This window comes from Thunnus maccoyii, chromosome 24, assembly GCF_910596095.1.
Source record: "Thunnus maccoyii chromosome 24, fThuMac1.1, whole genome shotgun sequence".
NCBI lineage: Eukaryota > Metazoa > Chordata > Actinopteri > Scombriformes > Scombridae > Thunnus > Thunnus maccoyii.
This window is the reverse complement of record NC_056556.1, coordinates 5,280,283-5,299,608: the sequence shown is the minus strand read 5'-3', so window position 1 is coordinate 5,299,608 and position 19,326 is coordinate 5,280,283. Positions and strand designations below refer to the sequence as shown.

Below are 19,326 nucleotides of genomic sequence, written 5' to 3'. Positions count from 1 at the left end.
CAAACACTTATATTTGCTAAAAATGACACCATAGTGTGTTAAATGTTAAATACTGCTGTAAATGCTAAACAGGAGGCTTTAAGTAAAGTTTTACTGCTTGTTATTTTGAGTATTTCTATTTTATGTTACTTTATGCTCCACTACATTTTAGAGGAAAATATTGTACTTTGTACTTTACTTTTTACTTAGTTTTTACTAAAACTGGAGCAGGACACATTTGATTAAAGAAAAAATACATTTCAGTAATTAAACAGAGAAATTTTCACTCGCTTGTATTTATTTGATTTTATTTTGCAGGAGAACCACTCTACGGGAGAATAGGTGACAAAGCTGTTCTCACACCAGACTCTGTAGTGAATCCCATCACCAGTATAGAGTGGAAACATGGACCTGATCTTGCCATGGAGTGGTATGGAGGCGAGACTACCGCCTACCGACACTTCAAAGGTACCACTTTAATCTAAATCAAACTGTTGGGTAGCGAGAGATCAAGTTTGAAGATTTTGACAAATTTAGGTTAAGATTTTGGTTTAAATTAGGGGTCTTAATATTTTCTGTTGTAAATTAATTATATTTTAAGGAATTCGTATATAGTATTTAAAAGGTTTATCCCAGGTCCGGGTATCATCGGATAATTCGTAATTCATTTGTAATTCAAAAATCAAAAAACGGTAAATCTGTTATTTGTTTCAAAACAAAATCAAAAAACCGTTTTTGGTGGTGAATACGCCAGCAACGGTCGCTGAGGATCATGGGTAGGCTAATGTAGTCGCTTCCGCTATCATACAAAACTGACAAAAATACTTGATTTCTAAACCAAAATCGTACGGTCTTTTGAATGTGGTTTTCTGGATTTTCGTTGGGAAACAAAAAAGGAATAGATCACGTGATTTCGTTTTTCCTTTTTGGTTTAAAATGAAAAAAAGGAAAAACCCCTGTGACTTCTGTTTTTGGTTTCAAACGCAAAAACAAATTAGCTTGATGTCCGCAGACCTGCCTGATATTCAATCCAAAAAGGAATAACGATAAAACGAATCGGCAAAAACCAAAAACGGGCCGGGTTTGACTGGTTTTTCGTTATTTGATTCTGACACCAAAAACGTTTTTTTGTTTTTTGTTTTGAAACAAATAACAGATTTACCGTTTTTTGGTTTTTGAAATGAATTACGAATTATCCGATGATACCCGGACCTATAATCCATTAAATGTGACAAATACAACTAATACTGACCCTGAATTTTCACCTTTAATACAGTATTGAGGCCCTTTAAAGAAAAAGCCCTTACATTATGCAAATTAGCCCCAAATATCTGAATATGTTGCAGTCCAAAGATTTATTCATTCATTATCCCTGTAAAACCCAATTAAATACCTTAATTACATAATTATCAAAGGGTAAATGAATGGAATTAGCATTACAAAAAGGGATTCACTTGCTTTTTTTGTGGGAAATCAAAACTAGAGATTTTTTGTATGAAAATCAGCTGTTCTACAAACATTTTTAGTGTTTTTAAGTGCATATTTCTCCAGCTGCCCACTCTTAAGTGACCAACACTGGAAATAAGTGACTCTAGCTGACAACATACTGTAAGACAACTAAAAATCCCTGTTCAGAAGCTAAACCTGTGCGTTTTTGCAGATCGTGGTAGGCTGAACACTTTAACTGGAGCGCTGACGATCACAGGACTGACTCCAGACGACAGCGGCAACTACACAGTAGAGATCAACAACAAAGTCACCAGCAAGACTCAACTCCTGGTTATCTGTAATTGGAGGAATTGTGTATGAAGTTTCTCTTAGTTTATCAAAACGGCCCTAAATTCAACGGAAATATCTTTTTCTTTTGTTTTCTATCAGCTCCTGTCTCTAAACCCACCCTCTCCGTATGGTGTGAACCTGAGATGACCTACTGTGTCCTCACCTGTAATGGCGACACCACAGACGCTGAACTGATCACCTACAGGTGGACGTCAGGTGATATAACGTGGTCTTCAACCAAGGAGCACAATATAACAATGGTAAACACAGGATAATAATGTTTGTGTGTCTGATCAGTAACAGATAAATCATGTTGCAAGAATAAACCAGAATCTAGTCTTTAAATTGATTCACATATTCAGGCATCAGTTGGTGACCAGTTTATTGTTGATAATCTGGACAAACCATAAAAATGCAAAGTGAGTTCCTTAAAAAATCTGTATGTTTGGTTTATGAACTTTCAGCTAATATTGTTTTTCTCCCAATTTTTAGGAAGATGATGAGCTGTGGTTCAGCTGTGCGTTTGAAAACCCAGTCAGCTCAAGCAGCAGTGAAAAAGTCTTCAACCCCTTCATGGAAAGTGAGTTATCACACCAACAAATATCTGCTGTAACACATTTAATGTATTAATGTATCTTACTGTTTTTCCTAAACATGACAATTTACACTGTACACATTTACATTAAATGTGGAACCAGGAAATGTATATTTGAAGTCTATCATAACTGTGAATATTTGGCTGTGAACAGTTTTATAAATCTGGTTTAAGGAATAGTGATGTGATGAGGGGTCATAAGGTATTTGTAAAGAGTTTTAAAGAGATATTTGTCCCCTAAATTTAGAAATAGATTAGAATCGGTGAAAATTAGTTGAGGTTGGGTAACACTTTAAGTCCCCCTATTTAGCATTAATTAGATATATATGAACATTTATAAATATAAACTTTAATAAATGTTTATACACATCATAATGTAGTTGTAAGTATATGTTAAAAGGACGGATTCACATTTCAAGTCTGTTTTAAAACAACAGTCAGGAGCCCAAATGAAACGTGTTTTTCTTGCTGTAATTATTCCTCCTGTTCATACTGACCATTAGAAGATCCCTTCATAATGCACTTACAATGGAAGTGATGGAGGACAAAATCCACAGTCCTCCTTCTGTGCAAAAATGTATTTAAAAGTTTATCTGAAGCTAATATGAAGCTTCAGTGTCCAAATGAGTCAAATCAAATAGATATCTTTCAACGTTACAGTCTTTTTAGTGCCAAAGTTCCTCTTTTTGTTACTATACTTCCACCACAGCTCAACAGGGAAACACTGTCTGAGGAAACACAAAGAGGGAATCTGATGTTAAAAAGACTGTAAATGTGTCAGATATCCACTTGATATGACTAACTCAGACTGCTGAAGCCTCATATAAGCTTCACATCAACTTTTAAATGGATTTTTGCACAAAATAACACTGTGGATTTTGGTCTCCATCACTTACACTGAAAGCACATTTGAAGGATCTTTTAATATCCAGTATGAACAGGAGGAATGATTACAGCAAGGAAAACCTCTTTCACTGTTCATGTGGACACCTGACTGTTGTTTGAAGACACAGTTGAAAAATTGTGAACCTGTCCTTTAAGTGTTTATTAATGTACAATATTTGTCAGCAATCATAACTTCTCCTATGGAGACATATTTTATATTATTATAATTGTTTTACTAAATTGTCTTTATCTGATTACAGTTATGGATCCCACATGAGGAGTTACAATCATTGACAAGTACATTAACAAACACTTATATTTGCTAAAAATGACATCATAGTGTGTTAAATGTTAAATACTGCTGTAAATGCTAAACAGGAGGCTTTAAATAAAGTTTTACTGCTTGTTATTTTGAGTATTTCTATTTTATGTTACTTTATGCTCCACTACATTTTAGAGGTAAATTTTGTACTTTGTACTTTACTTTCTACTTAACTTTTACTAAAACTGGAGCAGGACACACTTGATTAAAAAAATACATTTCAGTAATTAAACAGAGAAATTTGCATTCAGTTGTGTTTACTTTATTTTATTTTACAGAAGGACCACTCTACAGGAAAATAGGTGATGAAGCTGTTCTCACACCAGACTCTGTAGAGAATCCCATCACCAGCATAGTGTGGAAACATGGACCTGATCTTGCCATGGAGTGGTATGGAGGCGAGACTTTCTCCTACCGACACTTCAAAGGTACCACTTTAATCTAAATCAAGCTGTTTGGTAGCCAGAGATCAATGATTTTATACATTAGTTTGAAGGTTTTGATACATTTAGGTTGAGATTTTGGTTTAAATTAGGGGTCTAAATATTTTCTGTTGTAAATTAATTATATTTTAAGGAATTCTTTTACAGTATTTAATAGTTTTATCCCAGATTTTGGCTAAATTATTGAATTGTATTATAATAGAGGGGTTTTAATGTATTTTCTGCTTTTTTAAAAAGAAAAATTGTATTTGACAAGTACAATTACTGTAATGTAATCCTTTAAATTAAAATATGTTAAATAAGGTTCACTTTCATGTGTTTTGGTCAAAATAACTAAATATCTGAGCATGTTACAATCTATAGATTTATTCATTCATTATCCCTGTGAAACCCAATTAAATATCTTAATTACATAATAATCAATGGGTAAATTAATGGAATTAGGTTACTAGTGCAGTGCCTGTTCAAAATGTGCATGTTTGGAATGGGTTGATTCTCAATACCTAGAGAAGTTGTACCCGTCCCCTAAACGGTAATCGGTATACACTACAATTTACAGACGCTCCCTAAATGCCTAAGGTGCAGGCTATTGGTAGACTCTACAGTTTGTCAATGTTCCCTAAATGGCTCACACACAGGCTATCAGTAGGTGCTATGATTTACCCATGTTGCCTAAACACCTCACATGCAGCCTATTGGTAGACTCTACAATTTACTGATGCTCCCTTAACACCTCACACAAAGAATATTTGGAGACTGAAGTTGATCATATGAACTGTAGTAATCATTCAACATGTGCCTGAGACATCCTGCATTATGTCTTGAACACACATACAGTTCTCGCATGTTAGGAACAGGAATAGAACTTAACTTTCTAAACTTTTTCAATTCATTCTCTGGTGGTTCTTATCACTACTGATGTAATCCCACCTCAGACCACAATGTGGGTTGCAAAGGCAGAGTGGCGCTGTCCTAGACTTAAAACTAGACCTTTTATTGTATGAAAATCAGCTGTTCTACAAACATTTTTAGTGTTTTAAAGTGCATAACTCTCCAGCTGCCCACTCTTAAGTGACCAACACTGGAAATAAGTGATTCTTACTGACAACATACGGTAAGATGACGAAAAATCCCTGTTTAGAAGCTAAACTTGTGTATTTTTGCAGATCGTGGTAGGCTGAGCACTTTAACTGGAGCGTTGACAATCACAGGATTGACTTCAGACGACAGCGACAACTACACAGTAGAGATCAACAACAAAGTCACCAGCAAGACTCAACTCCTGGTTATCTGTAAGTGGAGGAATTGTGTGTGAAGTTTGTCCTACTTTATCAAAACGGCCCTAAATTCAAAGGAAATGTCTTTTTGTTTCGTTTTCTATCAGCTCCTGTCTCTAAACCCACCGTCTCCGATTGGTGTGCAATGACCTACTGTGTCCTCACCTGTAATGGCGACACCACCGGTGCTGAACCAGTCACCTACTGGTGGACATCAGGTGACACGACGTGGTCTTCAACCAAGGAGCAGAAAATAACAATGGTATGCACAGAATAATGATGTTTGTGTGTTTGTCATCAGTAACAGATAAATCATGTTGCAAGAATAAACCAGAATCTAGTCTTTAAATTGATTCACATATTCAGGCATCAGTTGGTGACCAGCTGAGGCAGAATCCAGGCTGTGCAGTTTAGGATATTCAGACAGTTTAGAATATTTCTGAAATTAGCTTAAATTATATCTGGTATATTAAATATGTTTTGCATTGTCTCTGGTAAATAAACAATATATAATTAAATAAACTTAACAAAAACATGAACAAACCTGCAGAAAATAAAGATGTCAGATCATGGAAAGGGCCAGACTTGTCTCTGTAAAGTCATAAAAAGTGACAACAAGAGCTGCATTTGGATACAAGGTTGAACATTTTTATTTTTATCCAATTAACAGGCAACTGTTGAGATGATCTAATATTTTATATGAATGTCGTAGTTTCACAAAACATTCAAAGATATTTCACTACAAGTTTAAACCTTCAGTGTTCAAACATTTTTAAAACTCTTTTAAATTTTTTTAGTATCTCCACAAGTGTCATGGCAATAATAATAAAGCATCACATTAAGTCATTTGTAAATTGATTTATTAATTCCTGTAGTTATTGATACAATTCGATATTAATAAATGAAATGATTTATTACTTTTTATGTGACACTTTTGGTCCTCTATACACCAGATGTGGCTATTTCATCATTTTTGTATCTTTTTTGTTTCCCATACAGTCTTGTGTGCGTAAAAAATGTGATATTAGAAAACTTGACAGGTTTCTCTGTTAATTACTTTATAGCTATTTGTGATACAGAGAAAAATTTAAAAAGATGTTAGAGATTGCCCAAATAAGGTTTTAGTATTCTACCAAAGCATACTAGTATACTATAATTTTTACTGGATAATTCAGTCCTGCAGATGTGCTAAATCGTGGATTACAGCGTATATAGTGAAAGCTAATGACTGAATGACTAAGTGGCCACATCACTTTTTTATTACCAACAATAACATCCCTGATGTTATTGTTGGTAATCTGGACATACTGTAAAAAGACAAAGTGAGCTCCTCAAAAGATCTGTATGTTTGGACTATGAGTTTTTAGCTAATAATGTTTTTCTCCCAATTTCTAGGTGGAAAAGGAGCTGTGGTTCAGCTGGTTCAGCTGTGCATTTGAAAACCCAGTCAGCATCAACAGCAGTGAAAAAGTCTTCAACCCCTTTATAAGTGAGTTATCACACCAACAAATATCTGCTGTAACACATTTAATGTATTAATGCATCTTACTGTTTTTACTAAACATGACAATGTACTCAATGTCCTCATAGGAGTTACAAAACATGTTCTAACAGCATTAAATGACTAAATGATGAGCTTTGAGTTTATTATTTTTCTGTATTGGGTCACCTCAGAGTGCATTATCAAAGATGGGATCAGCTAACGACATTAGAATACAATACAGTGTCTTTGTAAACCATTTGTTGTTTTAATTAATTATTCTTTCATTTTTTTGTAGAGGATCTCACATGGATGTTCAACTTCATACCAGTATGTATGCTAGTTGGGTTCACCATCATCATCATCTATTTAATCATCTTTTTCAGACGCAAAAGGAGAGAACGTAAGAAGTCACAAAATATATTTATTTTGATGCACTAAATATTCTGTATTTTAGTGGTCTGATATGAATCAGATGTGTTTCTAGATGTTTCAGGGTCGATTTGTTGTCTTAGTGGTTAAATCTCATAACAAATAACTGCAACATCACTACCTTTCATGTCTCCATCTACACTACTGAAGGCAAAAATGTTAATTAAGTGAGCTTACTTTGACTGTAAAATCACTCAGCGTCTCAGTACATTTTGCAAACAAAAAAGTACACGTTCAAGAACAACAAAAAATGATACATTTTATGGCTTTTTTACAAAAAGCTGTAAATAAGGGAAAAAAAATGGAACAAGGTCGCAATACACAATTAAATTGTAGAAAAATAACAGGTTTCAGTCTGGATTTAATGGATCAAGGCACCAACCGTGAGATCAGACAATTTTCATGTCTCAATCTATTTAATGGAAATATAACACACACTTATTTATTTTCAATACAGGAGCTGCTGAAAGGAGATGGCAAGGTAAGAACATTTTCAAATTGTTCACCTATTTGTCTTTAATAATTTTAGAGTTTGTAACATGACAATATTATATAATATATATAATATATAAGTCTCAAATTAGACACATTCTTAGTTGTTGTTGATTTAGTAATGTGATGTTTTCCTAACAGACAAATTAAGTTTTACAGTCATCAATCAGCAGCAGTTAAAAAACTTCTAATATGGATTCACTGTGTGATAGATCATGGTTGATCATGGCATCATGGTTGTGACTATTCTTTATTTATTTCACAGAGTTCCTACAATGGTTGGATAAAGGTAATAACAACTTTTTCTTTTTTCTTGAACCGAAGAATTCTAGCAGCTGCATTTTGGACTTGTTGGATCTTTTCAATAGTACAGAATACAAGACCTGAATGACCATGAATGAGAATTTCTGCATCTGACTGTGTTAGAAATGGGTGAACTTGGACGATGTGTCAGAGGTGGAAGAAAACTACTTTAGTGATGTTGCTGATGTTTCCCTCAAATCTAAGATAAATGAAATTACAGGACTTCTTTATCTCTTCTGCTTAGTGGCAACATCAGAAGACAACTTCCTAATCAGAGCTGAAAATGTAAAGTAGAGGTTCATTGATAAACACACTGAAAGGCACCAGAGACAGTCTGCCTTTCTGTATCTGTATGTCTGAAGTCTTTGAAGCCATAAAAAAGCCTTGAAGGTTCGATATTTAAAAGGTCAAGACCAGGCGAGTCTTCAGCTGTACTGCAGAGACTGTGTGTTGTCACTAAACTAAAACGTATGACTCATTACATTTTCTTTGGCTGATTCTTCCTCACCTCTGAGAACATTGTCAGAGTATTAGGAAAACCCATCTCTCATGACTCTACACAGATTGTCCACTCTGTTAATACTATTAATATTGTTATATTTGTTAATGAGAACCTGTGTTTGTAAAGGTTTAATGAAGAATTCCAGTGAGTTAACACACACTTATTCATCTTCAATACAGGAGAAGCAGCTGAAAAGTCATGCCAAGGTAAGATAGAACATTTTCACATTGGTCACCTATTTGTCTTTAATAATTTTAGAGTTTTTAATATGACAATATTTTAAATAATGTTCTGTTTTCATGCATCCAGCACTTAAAAAGTAATTAATATCTAAACTTTTACAATCAAAAACAAAATGCATTCAATGTACTTTTTTTTTAATTGCTGAATTTTAAAAATAATTAAATAAAAAAGTCTCAAATTGGACACATTGTTAGTTGTTGTTGATTTAGTAATGTGATGTTTTCCTAACAGACAAATGAAGTTTTACAGTCATCAATCATACTGCTGTTAGTTTTAACAGATAAAAATAAAACATGTATTCTGACAAATTTTTGAAAGATTTATTTGCAACTAAATACTGACAAAGACATATCTGACCAACATTTGTTTGAATAGCAGCAGTTAAAAAAACTTCTAATATTGACAATTCTTCATTTTATTTCACAGAGGTGCTGGAAAGGTTGAAAAAGGGTAAGAACAACAATTTTTGTTTTTTTTGTTAGTCTGACTTGAATGAAACCGTAAACCAGTGAATCAGAAGAATTGTAGCAGCTGCATTTTGGACTTGTTGGATCTTTTTAATAGTACAGAATACAAGACCTGAATGACCATGAATGAGAATTTCTGCATCTGACTGTGTTAGAAATGGGTGAACTTGTGTGATGTGTCAGAGGTGGAAGAAAGCTACTTTAGTGATGTTGCTGATGTGTCCCTCAAATCTAAGATAAATGAAATTACAGGACTTCTTTATCTCTTCTTGCACTGTGACAGATTATTATCTTCTATTTATAAAGCAGAGCAGGGGAATGACAGACACATTTTTTACACATACATAGCAGTTCCAAGTTTTAGAGTCATCATTCATACTGCTGTTAGTTTTAACAGATAAAATTAAATCATGTATTCTGACAAATAGGTTTATTTGCTACTAAATACTGGCAAAGACATATCTGACCAACATTTGTTTGAATAGCAGCAGTTAAAAAACTTCTAATATGGATTCACTGTGTGATAGATGCATCATGGTTGTGACAATTCTTTATTCATTTAACAGAGTTCCAAGAAAGGTTGAATAAAGGTAATAACAACTTTTTGTTTTTTCTTGAACTGTTATAACTGCAGTAAACTAGAAGTTTCACTGTCTGACAGATGTATTGTGGTTGTGACAATTCTTTTAACATTTAATACTGATCTCAACAATTTCTGAGGTCCATAAAACATCCACCCAGGACCTTTACTTTTTCACAAAAGTAAACGTAACTTATAAAAGCTAATTATGAAACAAAACATGATTAATGAAGAATTCCAGTGAGTTAACACACACTTATTCATCTTCAATACAGGAGAAGCTACTGAAAGGGACTGGCAAGGTAAGATAGAACATTTTCACATTGGTCACCTATTTGTCTTTAATAATTTTAGAGTTTTTAACATGACAATATTTTAAATAATGTTCTGTTTTCATGCATCCATTTTAAAAATCAATTAAATAAAAAAGTCTCAAATTTGTTGTTGATTTAGTAATGTGATGTTTTCCTAACAGACAAATGAAGTTTTACAGTCATCAATCATACTGCTGTTAGTTTTAACAGAAAACTAACTATTCTTTATTCATTTCACAGAGTATCTTGAATGGATGAAAAAGAGTAAGAGGAACTATCTTTTCTCTTGAACCGTTATAACTGCAGTAAACTAGAAGTTTCACTGTCTGACAGATGTATTGTGGTTGTGACAATTCTTTTATCATTCAATAGTAAAGTCAACAATTTCTGAGATCAATAAAACATCCATCCAGGACCCGACATCTGTTGTGGCCCATGATACCAGCAATGAAACTGGTGAGTGAAACATCGATCACATAACAGCAACAAATGTTTCATTTGTGAGTAAGAAACATGAATGTATAATAAGAGCTGGATATGGCTGTGCCACTCAGCTTTGCATTTCGATATGGTCGAAATCTTATTATTATAATATTATTTGTTTATGTTCTGAATATTTAGGCTAAGGTTATGTTCTTCTCTTGAGAAAACTGTAAAATAACCTGAATTTCTATTAGGATTTGGCACTTAAAATTGGAGAAAAACAACTTGCTAGCATCTTGCTTGTTCATGTTTTTCTGTTGATGCTCTTCTCATTAAGAAATAGAAATAGGAGAATGAACAAAGGTCCACCTAGAGGGAGACGAAGCTCAGGAGGACGAGCTGGAAAAACTCTCATCAGCTTGATGCTGGTTCGATCCTCTTTAATGGACTGCTCTCAGTCGTTGCTCTTGATCTTCTTCCTGTTAGAATAAATAGTAGGACAAACTGTATATAACTGTACTGACAGAGAGCTCAGTAGGATGAGCAGAAACACCTGACTTGGTTCCATCCTTCAGTGTTGATCTTCTACTCAATAAACTAAAGAAATAGGAGAATGAACACTTGACCTCATAAAGAGGAATAGCTCAGGAGGAAGAGCAGGTTCCTAAATGAACACCTGAGTAATCAGATGTTGGTTTGATTCTTGATGCAGGATCTTTCTTAAAACAAATGAAACAGGAGGACGAACACACTGATGTTTGTCAGGAAGAATAGCTCAACAGGATCAGCTGATTACATGATGGAGTCATGAAAGACTTAATGTTGGTTCAAATCCTTGTTTGTGCTGCTTTCATTCTTTACTGTTGATCTTCTTCTCAGAAGAAACACAAACAGGAGAACGAGCACACAGCTGTTTGTAGGTAGATATAGCTCAGTAGGATGAGTTTCTGCAAATACTGCATCAGTGTAATGTTGGTTCGATTCCCGTCTGAGGACAAATGTTGTTGTTGTCAAAAAGCAAAGTCTTTAAAAAGATTGCAGAGTCCATATACTGCCCCCTGCAGGCTGCTCTCAGTCAGTGTGTCAATAAAAACAATTGATCTCTGGCAAGTGGAATTGGCTGATAATCAATCAACAAAGTGACACACACATATATTAACATGTATGTTTCTAAACTGACTATAGTATGATTAAAAAGAACAACTAATTGAACAAGACAAAACCAATAAATACATTAAAAAAAACCCAAATTGAACAAGAACCAACACCCACCCCCCAATTAAGAGAGCAGAAACAGAGAAGAAAGAAAGAAAGAAAAGAAAAGAAAAAAACCAACAACCCATAATTGTGTTTATAGGTAAGCAGCTACTTACTGTTATTATGTATGTATGTGTGTGTTTAAGTAAGTAAGTTACTTGGCAAAACTCTTCCAACATTTTTAAAAACATTCGTCTCAACTTCAGTAAAATGTCAGCTGCTTGTGCTTTCCTGTCCCATAACCTCCTGTTTCCACCTCTCCAAAGCGCCGGGGGAGGACACGCCCCCCACCCCGCCTCTGCAGGATTGGACATTTGATGATCCAGGTCCTGGCAACGGGCAAAGACCTTAATGACGCCAGTGAAATGTCCCGCCTACAAACGTAAAAGAAAAATGACTTCTATTCAATTGTCATATATTTAATGCCTCTACCAAAATGGCCCGTGTTGAACAAAAATATTATAAATGTGCATATTATTATAACTATTTAGTTAATTACTTATTTATTAAATTTATGATAGAATCAAAGCAGAAATTTGTAAGACATTCATTCAGAAATATTTTTGCTGGGAAGCCCTGCAGCCTGGTGGTTGAACCATTCTTCTAAAACCACATTACAAAGTGGATAAAATTAGGGATGTCACAAGAATCAATACATAGATACCATAAACACATAGGTATCAAATCAAACCAGCAGTTATTTTTTCAGCAGTAATTATACTAATACCAATGGTTTTAGTCATCATTTGTATCAACACTTCACTCTATAAGTCAGATATAGCCAAAGTGTGTTTGTTTAAATGTTGAAACACTTCAAGTTTCAGTCGTACTTACAAGATTGCAAACCAGAATGAGGGCACATAATCACACAGCTGTATTTGTTGTTACAGCATCACGTCATTTGAAATGACTGTTTTTGGGTTGCTTTGCTTTCTACTTGAAGGCTACAGGCATGCATGCGCGTTTTTAAAGGGACAGCCAGTGCCACCCCTACAATCTGATTGGCCACCTCAGATACCACCTCAAAATTTCTGCCACATCATTGGCTCCAAAAAGAGGTCCAATTGTATGGAAGTCTGAGATAATGACCCTACTTCTCTCTTGATTTATTACCTCAGTAAACACTTTCCTAATGAGTCTGTGGTCTCTAGTTTCAAGTCTTCTTCAATACAACATGATGTTCATTTTGTAAATTATGGTCCGTTTAGTGTGAAATAGACAATAAAGCAGGGTATGCTTAAGGCCTAAATATGTTCTGAATAAATTTTGTGAATATGATATTGCTGCTTAGTATCATAGAGTAGCTATTTCTTATCTCTCCACAGGAACATTGGTGAAGTTCCTATCAACAAAAACAGGGAACCAGTCCCCCTCCAGGTCCTGATCCTGATGAATGTGAGTTCATTGCATCCTAATAATATTGATGACATATGTCTTATCCTCTAAAAATCATCATGACAATATGTTCCCTGTTGTTTATTTTTTCTTAACAGGTCCATCAACTTCCACCATCTCCAGCACTTTAGCGACAGCAACACCACCATCCATAACTAAGGAGTTTATTTTTTACTTTTTACATTTGGAACAACTAACTTAATCAGACACTGAAAAAATAATCACCCCGGTGAACATGCCCAATGTAAAGAAGAAAAATCTTTTTTATTATTAGTTATTTTAATAGTTAACATACATTTGAATTTCAATATTCCATTAAAAAAGTTGCAAAAACATTTGTGTATGCTGTCAATTATAGTTCTTGGAAAGAAAGTAAATATATAAAGAAAGAAAGAAAATCTTATTAAATTCTTATAAAGAAAGAAAATCAGAATCGGTAAAAATTGGAATTGGCAGGTCAGACTTTTGAGAAAAAAAAAAAATCAGAAATCTGAATCGGTGGAGAAAACTGCAATTAGTGCATCTCTACTTCAAATATACATTTCCTGTTGTCCCAGTTCATGTCAATGTGGGCATGTAACGGAAACGAGACTCTATCTAACCTGGGGATGTCGTCACAAAAAGTGACTTCACCAAAAAATATATCACAAAACATGCACAGAAATATACCATGATATTATAATTTTCTCAACATGTCAGTTAAAAAAATTATAACAGTTATAACAGTTTAATTATCCAAAACTTACCCTTGGCTGTCACTGCGGTCCAGAACATAAAGTAAAACAGCAACATCGTCCTGCTCTCAGTTAGGTTTAAATAGAAGCATGACACGTAAATTCACGGTGAGTCTGTTCAGTTCAAGTATATAGAAACTTATAAATGTATTAAGAAGGTTAAAAGGTAGGAAATGTTGCCACTGACAACAGAAGTTAAGGAAGAAGAAGGAAGTGAAAGAAGCAGAAGAACAACAACAGGAAGTGGTTCACCTACATGACGAGCTTCTGACTGAGCGGCTGTCATTTTACTTAAATTTTATTAAACATTTTAGTCACTCTGTAAGTTGCTGTCATAAAGAGAAGTTCAATTTCCTTAAAAGAGACGTGCTTTGATTTACTGGTGCCACTAAAACAAAAACATGCAGAAAGGAAAAAAAAACTTCCTTTCGCATGTGGTTGCTTGGCAACTGGTCCCAGCCAATAAATCATCCGGCATATAACTCCCCATAAAATGGAGAATTGTCATTTTTACACTGTTTTTTAACGGATTAAACAAACAACATATATCATGTCAGTGAGTGAGCTTTACAGGTGTTTAGTAGGCAGAATAATAAAGACAAAATAATATCTGCCATGCTTTGGCAACTGACCAGGAATCATATGTAGGCGGACATTTCTGCCCGGAGCTTAAAGGGAAACTTTGCTGATTTTCAACCAGCGTTGTGTCATAACGATGTGGCTAGTATATGCAACAATGTTTAACTTCCCTCTTTGTCTTTGGTCCTCTGCCAGATGTAAACACACTGCTAGTAGAGTCAGTCAGTCTTGTTGGACAGAATAGCAATCAACACAACTCAATTTACATTTTCCATGTCTGAAAATGAGCAGGGAGAAGAAAAGCTTATTTTGTCTGCCCCTTACTCAAAACTTAAATGATAAATAAGAATAGATGGTCTGTCATTTACAGTTAACCACCAATACTTACAGTAACACGAGAAAAGAATCTAAAGCCAAACACAATAATTCACCATCAACTAAGGAAACCCATTACCTGACTTCATATAGTCTAATTATTCTTCATACATTTTCTTGAACTTTCAAGTCACTGTCCACATACAGAGCCGCACCCCGTCCTCTCCTGTTGGTTCTATTGATATAATGTAGCTAACTAATAACCCTCAATATGGAAATCAATACCTTTCTCTTGATTTAACCACGTCTCAGATAAGACTATCAATTTGAATTTACTTTTAAATATATTCAAATATTCATTGATCTTAGTGAAGTTCTACATTTGACATTTATTAATAAAAATGCATTATCCACTTCAACATTGTAATTAAATTGATCATCAGTATAATATTTACAAGTGTCATTGATAGAATTAAACACATGACTCTCTGGATCGACATCATATATTTTATGCTTTGTATAGTCAGATGTTTATATTTGTAAACCTGCAGGGAATCACACTCCCTGGACATTTGTCTCTGTTTTACAAATCCACACATACCTTTACAGTCCTTTGTTCTTTGATGCAGATCTAGAGAATCAATTAGTGTCTTCAGTGGTGGGTTGTTCGTGCAGTTTGTATGTTTCTTTCTGCTTTAACATTTTTTTGCTGTAATAGAGCCTTGAAATAGTTGATAAAGCTTTTTGTTGTCAGAATTCTTCCAAGATTCCTTAATTGTTTGTGGCGTGATGTATCTCAGTACCTGCTGGCAGCCATCTTGACATGTTAATCAAATTCAATTATACAATAATTAGTCTCTATGTATCCACATATATACCAATTCAATGTTTCTCTCTGTATGTAATAAAAGACTGGCTAACCTGATACTTTGAGATTAAACAGCATTGAATTTGTGAATTGAATCATGAAATATTTGACAATATGACAACAAGGGAGGGCAGGAAATCCTTTAAAGAGGCCAGAATTTAATAAATTACATCTAAATTGCTTTACTTTGATGTAGCCTATCAAGCTAATATTTCAACAGTAACATTTTTAACAGGAACGTTACCTTTAAGCACTTGTTCAGACTGCTGGTCTGTGGAGAACAGTATCTTCTTGTTGGTCTTCAGACTGGATCGCTCTGATGTTTTCTCCTGCCTTTTCCATGTGCTCTGAACTGGCAGCTTCTCCAGCTTTATACATGGGGCACACCGGCCCTGGAGTGTCCTATCCTGCTAATCAGCCTGTCCTCAGGTACCTGCCCCTAAATTTGGAGTGCACGCTATTCTCACCTTTATGGTAAATGCATTGAAGAGTCAGCGAATTTATTCTGTCAGATGTCTCACTTTCCAAAGACAAGTGTTGCAGTATGAAACTCTTACCTGAAGAGAGGCTCTGACATCTTTATTCTACCCGAGCACATCTAATACAATACACAGGGTATATTATACATCCACGGCATATACAGAAAATATATATGGAAATTATATTAACTGGATTATATTTACTGGAAGCAAAAAGCATGTTATATGTCTCCCTTATAAATTAAAACGTACCATTAAATTATGAGGGATATTACTTTATTATTAAGTTTTGGTTTGCAAGAAAAAAATCCTGACAATGAACCCTGACTACACACTAACCTAAAATCAAGCATTTTCACATTTTCATATCATTCTAGAGACTTTACAGATTAAATGTCCCACATTTGTACCTTGAAACTGTTTCCTTTCTGAAACTGGTAAATGCAAATGATCTTATTACTTTTAATAGACTGTCTGTATCTGTCAATCTGTCAATCTATCTATCTATCTATCTATCTATCTATCTATCTATCTATCTATCTATCTATCTATCTATCTATCTATCTATCTGTTACACTGGCACAGACTGTAACACCTGCTGCGGGTCACTGTCCCACAGCAGCTTACTGATCATCAGGTCACCAAATGTGACAGGTGACAGAAAATAGTGTAACACCTCGTCTATCCCGCCTATTTCCTGGTGCCATTTGCCTAATTTACTTTCACTTTCTCTGACATCTTGATGCAGGTTCTTGAAGGTAAGGTAGCTGACAGTTTCCAGCATTTGACACTTCAATGGCTCTTTGTTCATGTTGTTAGCCATATTAGCCTCTCTGGAAACAACACAAATCTGCCGTTTGGTTGTTAAAAGTGTCGTTTGGTTGTTAAAAGTGAACTCACAACTAACGGCTGGAATTTCCGCCATCTTGTAGTTGAGTGTCCTTGGGTGGTGTGGCAGTTGAATTGAGTTGATCTTCAGTAATTAAATGCAGTGTTGTTGTTATTGTGTCCCTCCACCTACTGATGACTGACGGCAGGTTTTCCTGCCTGAATCAGTCTGTGGAGGAGGCGGAGATGAGCCGCTGTTCTCCCCGCTGTCTGAGACACTAAATACGGCTCCGCTCGGCCGGACAGCCGCTGGAGAACAGCTTTGACTTCATGTGTCTACAGGTGAATATAGACCTGTTTATATTTATACTACAGGACTGATGTGGAGACAGTGTGGGAGTCAGAGGGGGAGATTTAACCTGTTAATTTATTACCGTGTTTCCACGTCGTCAAATATCAGAGAGTTAGAAAAAAAACATTTAGTCAAAATGACAGCCGGAAACCGCTGACCTCTCCTTCCCCTCAGGACATTAAAAGACACCATTTTTAAAATGTGTCTTAACACAGCCAGGAGCCCAAATGAACATTGAAATACTTTATTCTTGCCATAATCATCCCTCTTATTCATACTAATCTCTATAAATATCTATTAAATCGTCGATAGTCGATGGGTTCCCGAGATCAGTTCATACTGACCATTAGAAGATCCCTTCATAATGCACTTACGATGTAAGTGATGGGGGACAAAATCCACAGTCCTCCTTCTGTACAAAAATGTATTTAAAAGTTTATCTGAAACTAATATGAAGCTTCATTTGTCGAAATGAGTCAAATCAAGTAGATATCTTTCAACATTACAATGTTTTTGTGCCAAAGTTCCTCTTTTTGTTACTATACTTCCACCACAGCTCAACAGGGAAACACTGTCCGAGGAAACACAAAGAGGGAATTTTTAGCTAAAAAGACTGTAAATGTGTCAGATATCCACTTGATATGACTAACTCAGACTGATGAAGCCTCATATAAGCTTCACATCAACTTTTAAATGACTGTGTGGACACACTGTGGATTTTGGCCTCCATCACTTACATTGAAAACACATTTGAATTTGTCTGCTTTTTAAGTTTACTGCAGACAAGACAAGATATAAAGAAAACACAGGGGAAATAGCATATAAAAAGACACATGTAGGATTTCAAAAAAGTTTAAAATAGAAAACAATAAAGATATGAAAATGGAATAAACAGTGAAGATGACAGTTGGTGAAGTGAAAGATATCAATGAATCGTCCCAAATGTAATTTAAGAGAAAAGTTTTGAGCCGTGATTTAAAAGTGAGCAGACCTCCAGTTTTCTGGGAGTTTGTTCAGATATGTGGAGCATAAAAACTAAAGTCCTGTAATAAATTTAACTTTTACATGTTGGTCCACTCTTTTTTATGATTTAATATTTGCAGTGATATTTGCTGTATAAACAACCACTAAGGGAGCTGCTTCTGGGACACCTCTGAAATGCGCTGCGACGTGTCTGGTGGGATCACCAGCACTGACTAGAGGGGACACAATCAGCTCCGGCGGCCACATCACAGCCGGGACGCAACGCAGACGCGCCCGCTGGGATCAAGCCGTCAGTCATAAGCACGTCATGTAGGTAAGATACTTTCCTCACTCTCAGCTTCGGCTGTCAGCAGCAAACTTTCCTACTTTTTCACTGTCTGAATACATTTATAAATCTCTATATACTTGAAATATTTTTGAATATCAACAGAATCATCATGAATTTACGTGTTTTACTTCTATTTAAACCTAACCAGATCAGGAAAATGTGGCTGTTTTACTTCCTGTTCTGGACCGCAGTGAGAGCCAGGGGTAAGTTTTGGATAATTTAAACTGTATAATATGATGTTATATTTCTGTGCATGTTTTGTGTTATATTTTTTGGTTTCAATTTTAATTTTGTGACCCCACCCTCAGGTTGGTTAGTCTAGTTTCTGTTTACCAATGCACATGCCCACATTTAAATGAAATGTGACAACAAATTTATGTTTGAAGTCTGTCATAACTGTGAATATTTGGCTGTGAACAGTTTTATAAATCTGGCTTAAGGAATAGTGATGTGATGAGGGGTCATAAGGTATTTGCAAAGAGGTTTTAAAAGGATATTTGTCCCCTAAAATTGAAAATTGACTAGAACCAGTGATGGAAATTGGCTGAGGCGCTTAACTGTTTTACTATATTGTTATTCTTTATCTGATTGCACACCAGCATCCAGTTATGGATGCCCACATGAGTAGTTACAACCATTTACAAAAACATTAACAAACACTTATATTTGCTAAAAAACAACAACATTATAC

The 19,326-nt window shown here is 35.0% G+C and overlaps 1 protein-coding gene across 10 annotated transcripts in view; it reads left to right on the top strand.

The window, feature by feature from the left end:
• The window catches only part of LOC121892294, a 343,857-nt gene that overhangs the window by 101,438 nt on the left and 223,093 nt on the right, over positions 1-19,326 (top strand). For 4 of the 10 annotated variants that reach the window (XM_042405250.1, XM_042405253.1, XM_042405252.1 and 1 more), the window contains exons 9-11: positions 1,858-2,018; positions 2,251-2,338; positions 3,839-3,988. In XM_042405250.1, coding sequence (XP_042261184.1) covers positions 1,858-2,018; positions 2,251-2,338; positions 3,839-3,988 — 399 coding nt within the window. Of the gene's footprint in view, positions 1-297; positions 448-1,639; positions 1,766-1,857; positions 2,019-2,250; positions 2,339-3,838; positions 3,989-16,769; positions 16,902-17,180; positions 17,314-18,426; positions 18,621-18,783; positions 18,839-19,326 lie in introns of those variants that run through there. The other 6 variants (XM_042405255.1, XM_042405271.1, XM_042405269.1 and 3 more) reach the window with 6 other exon arrangements.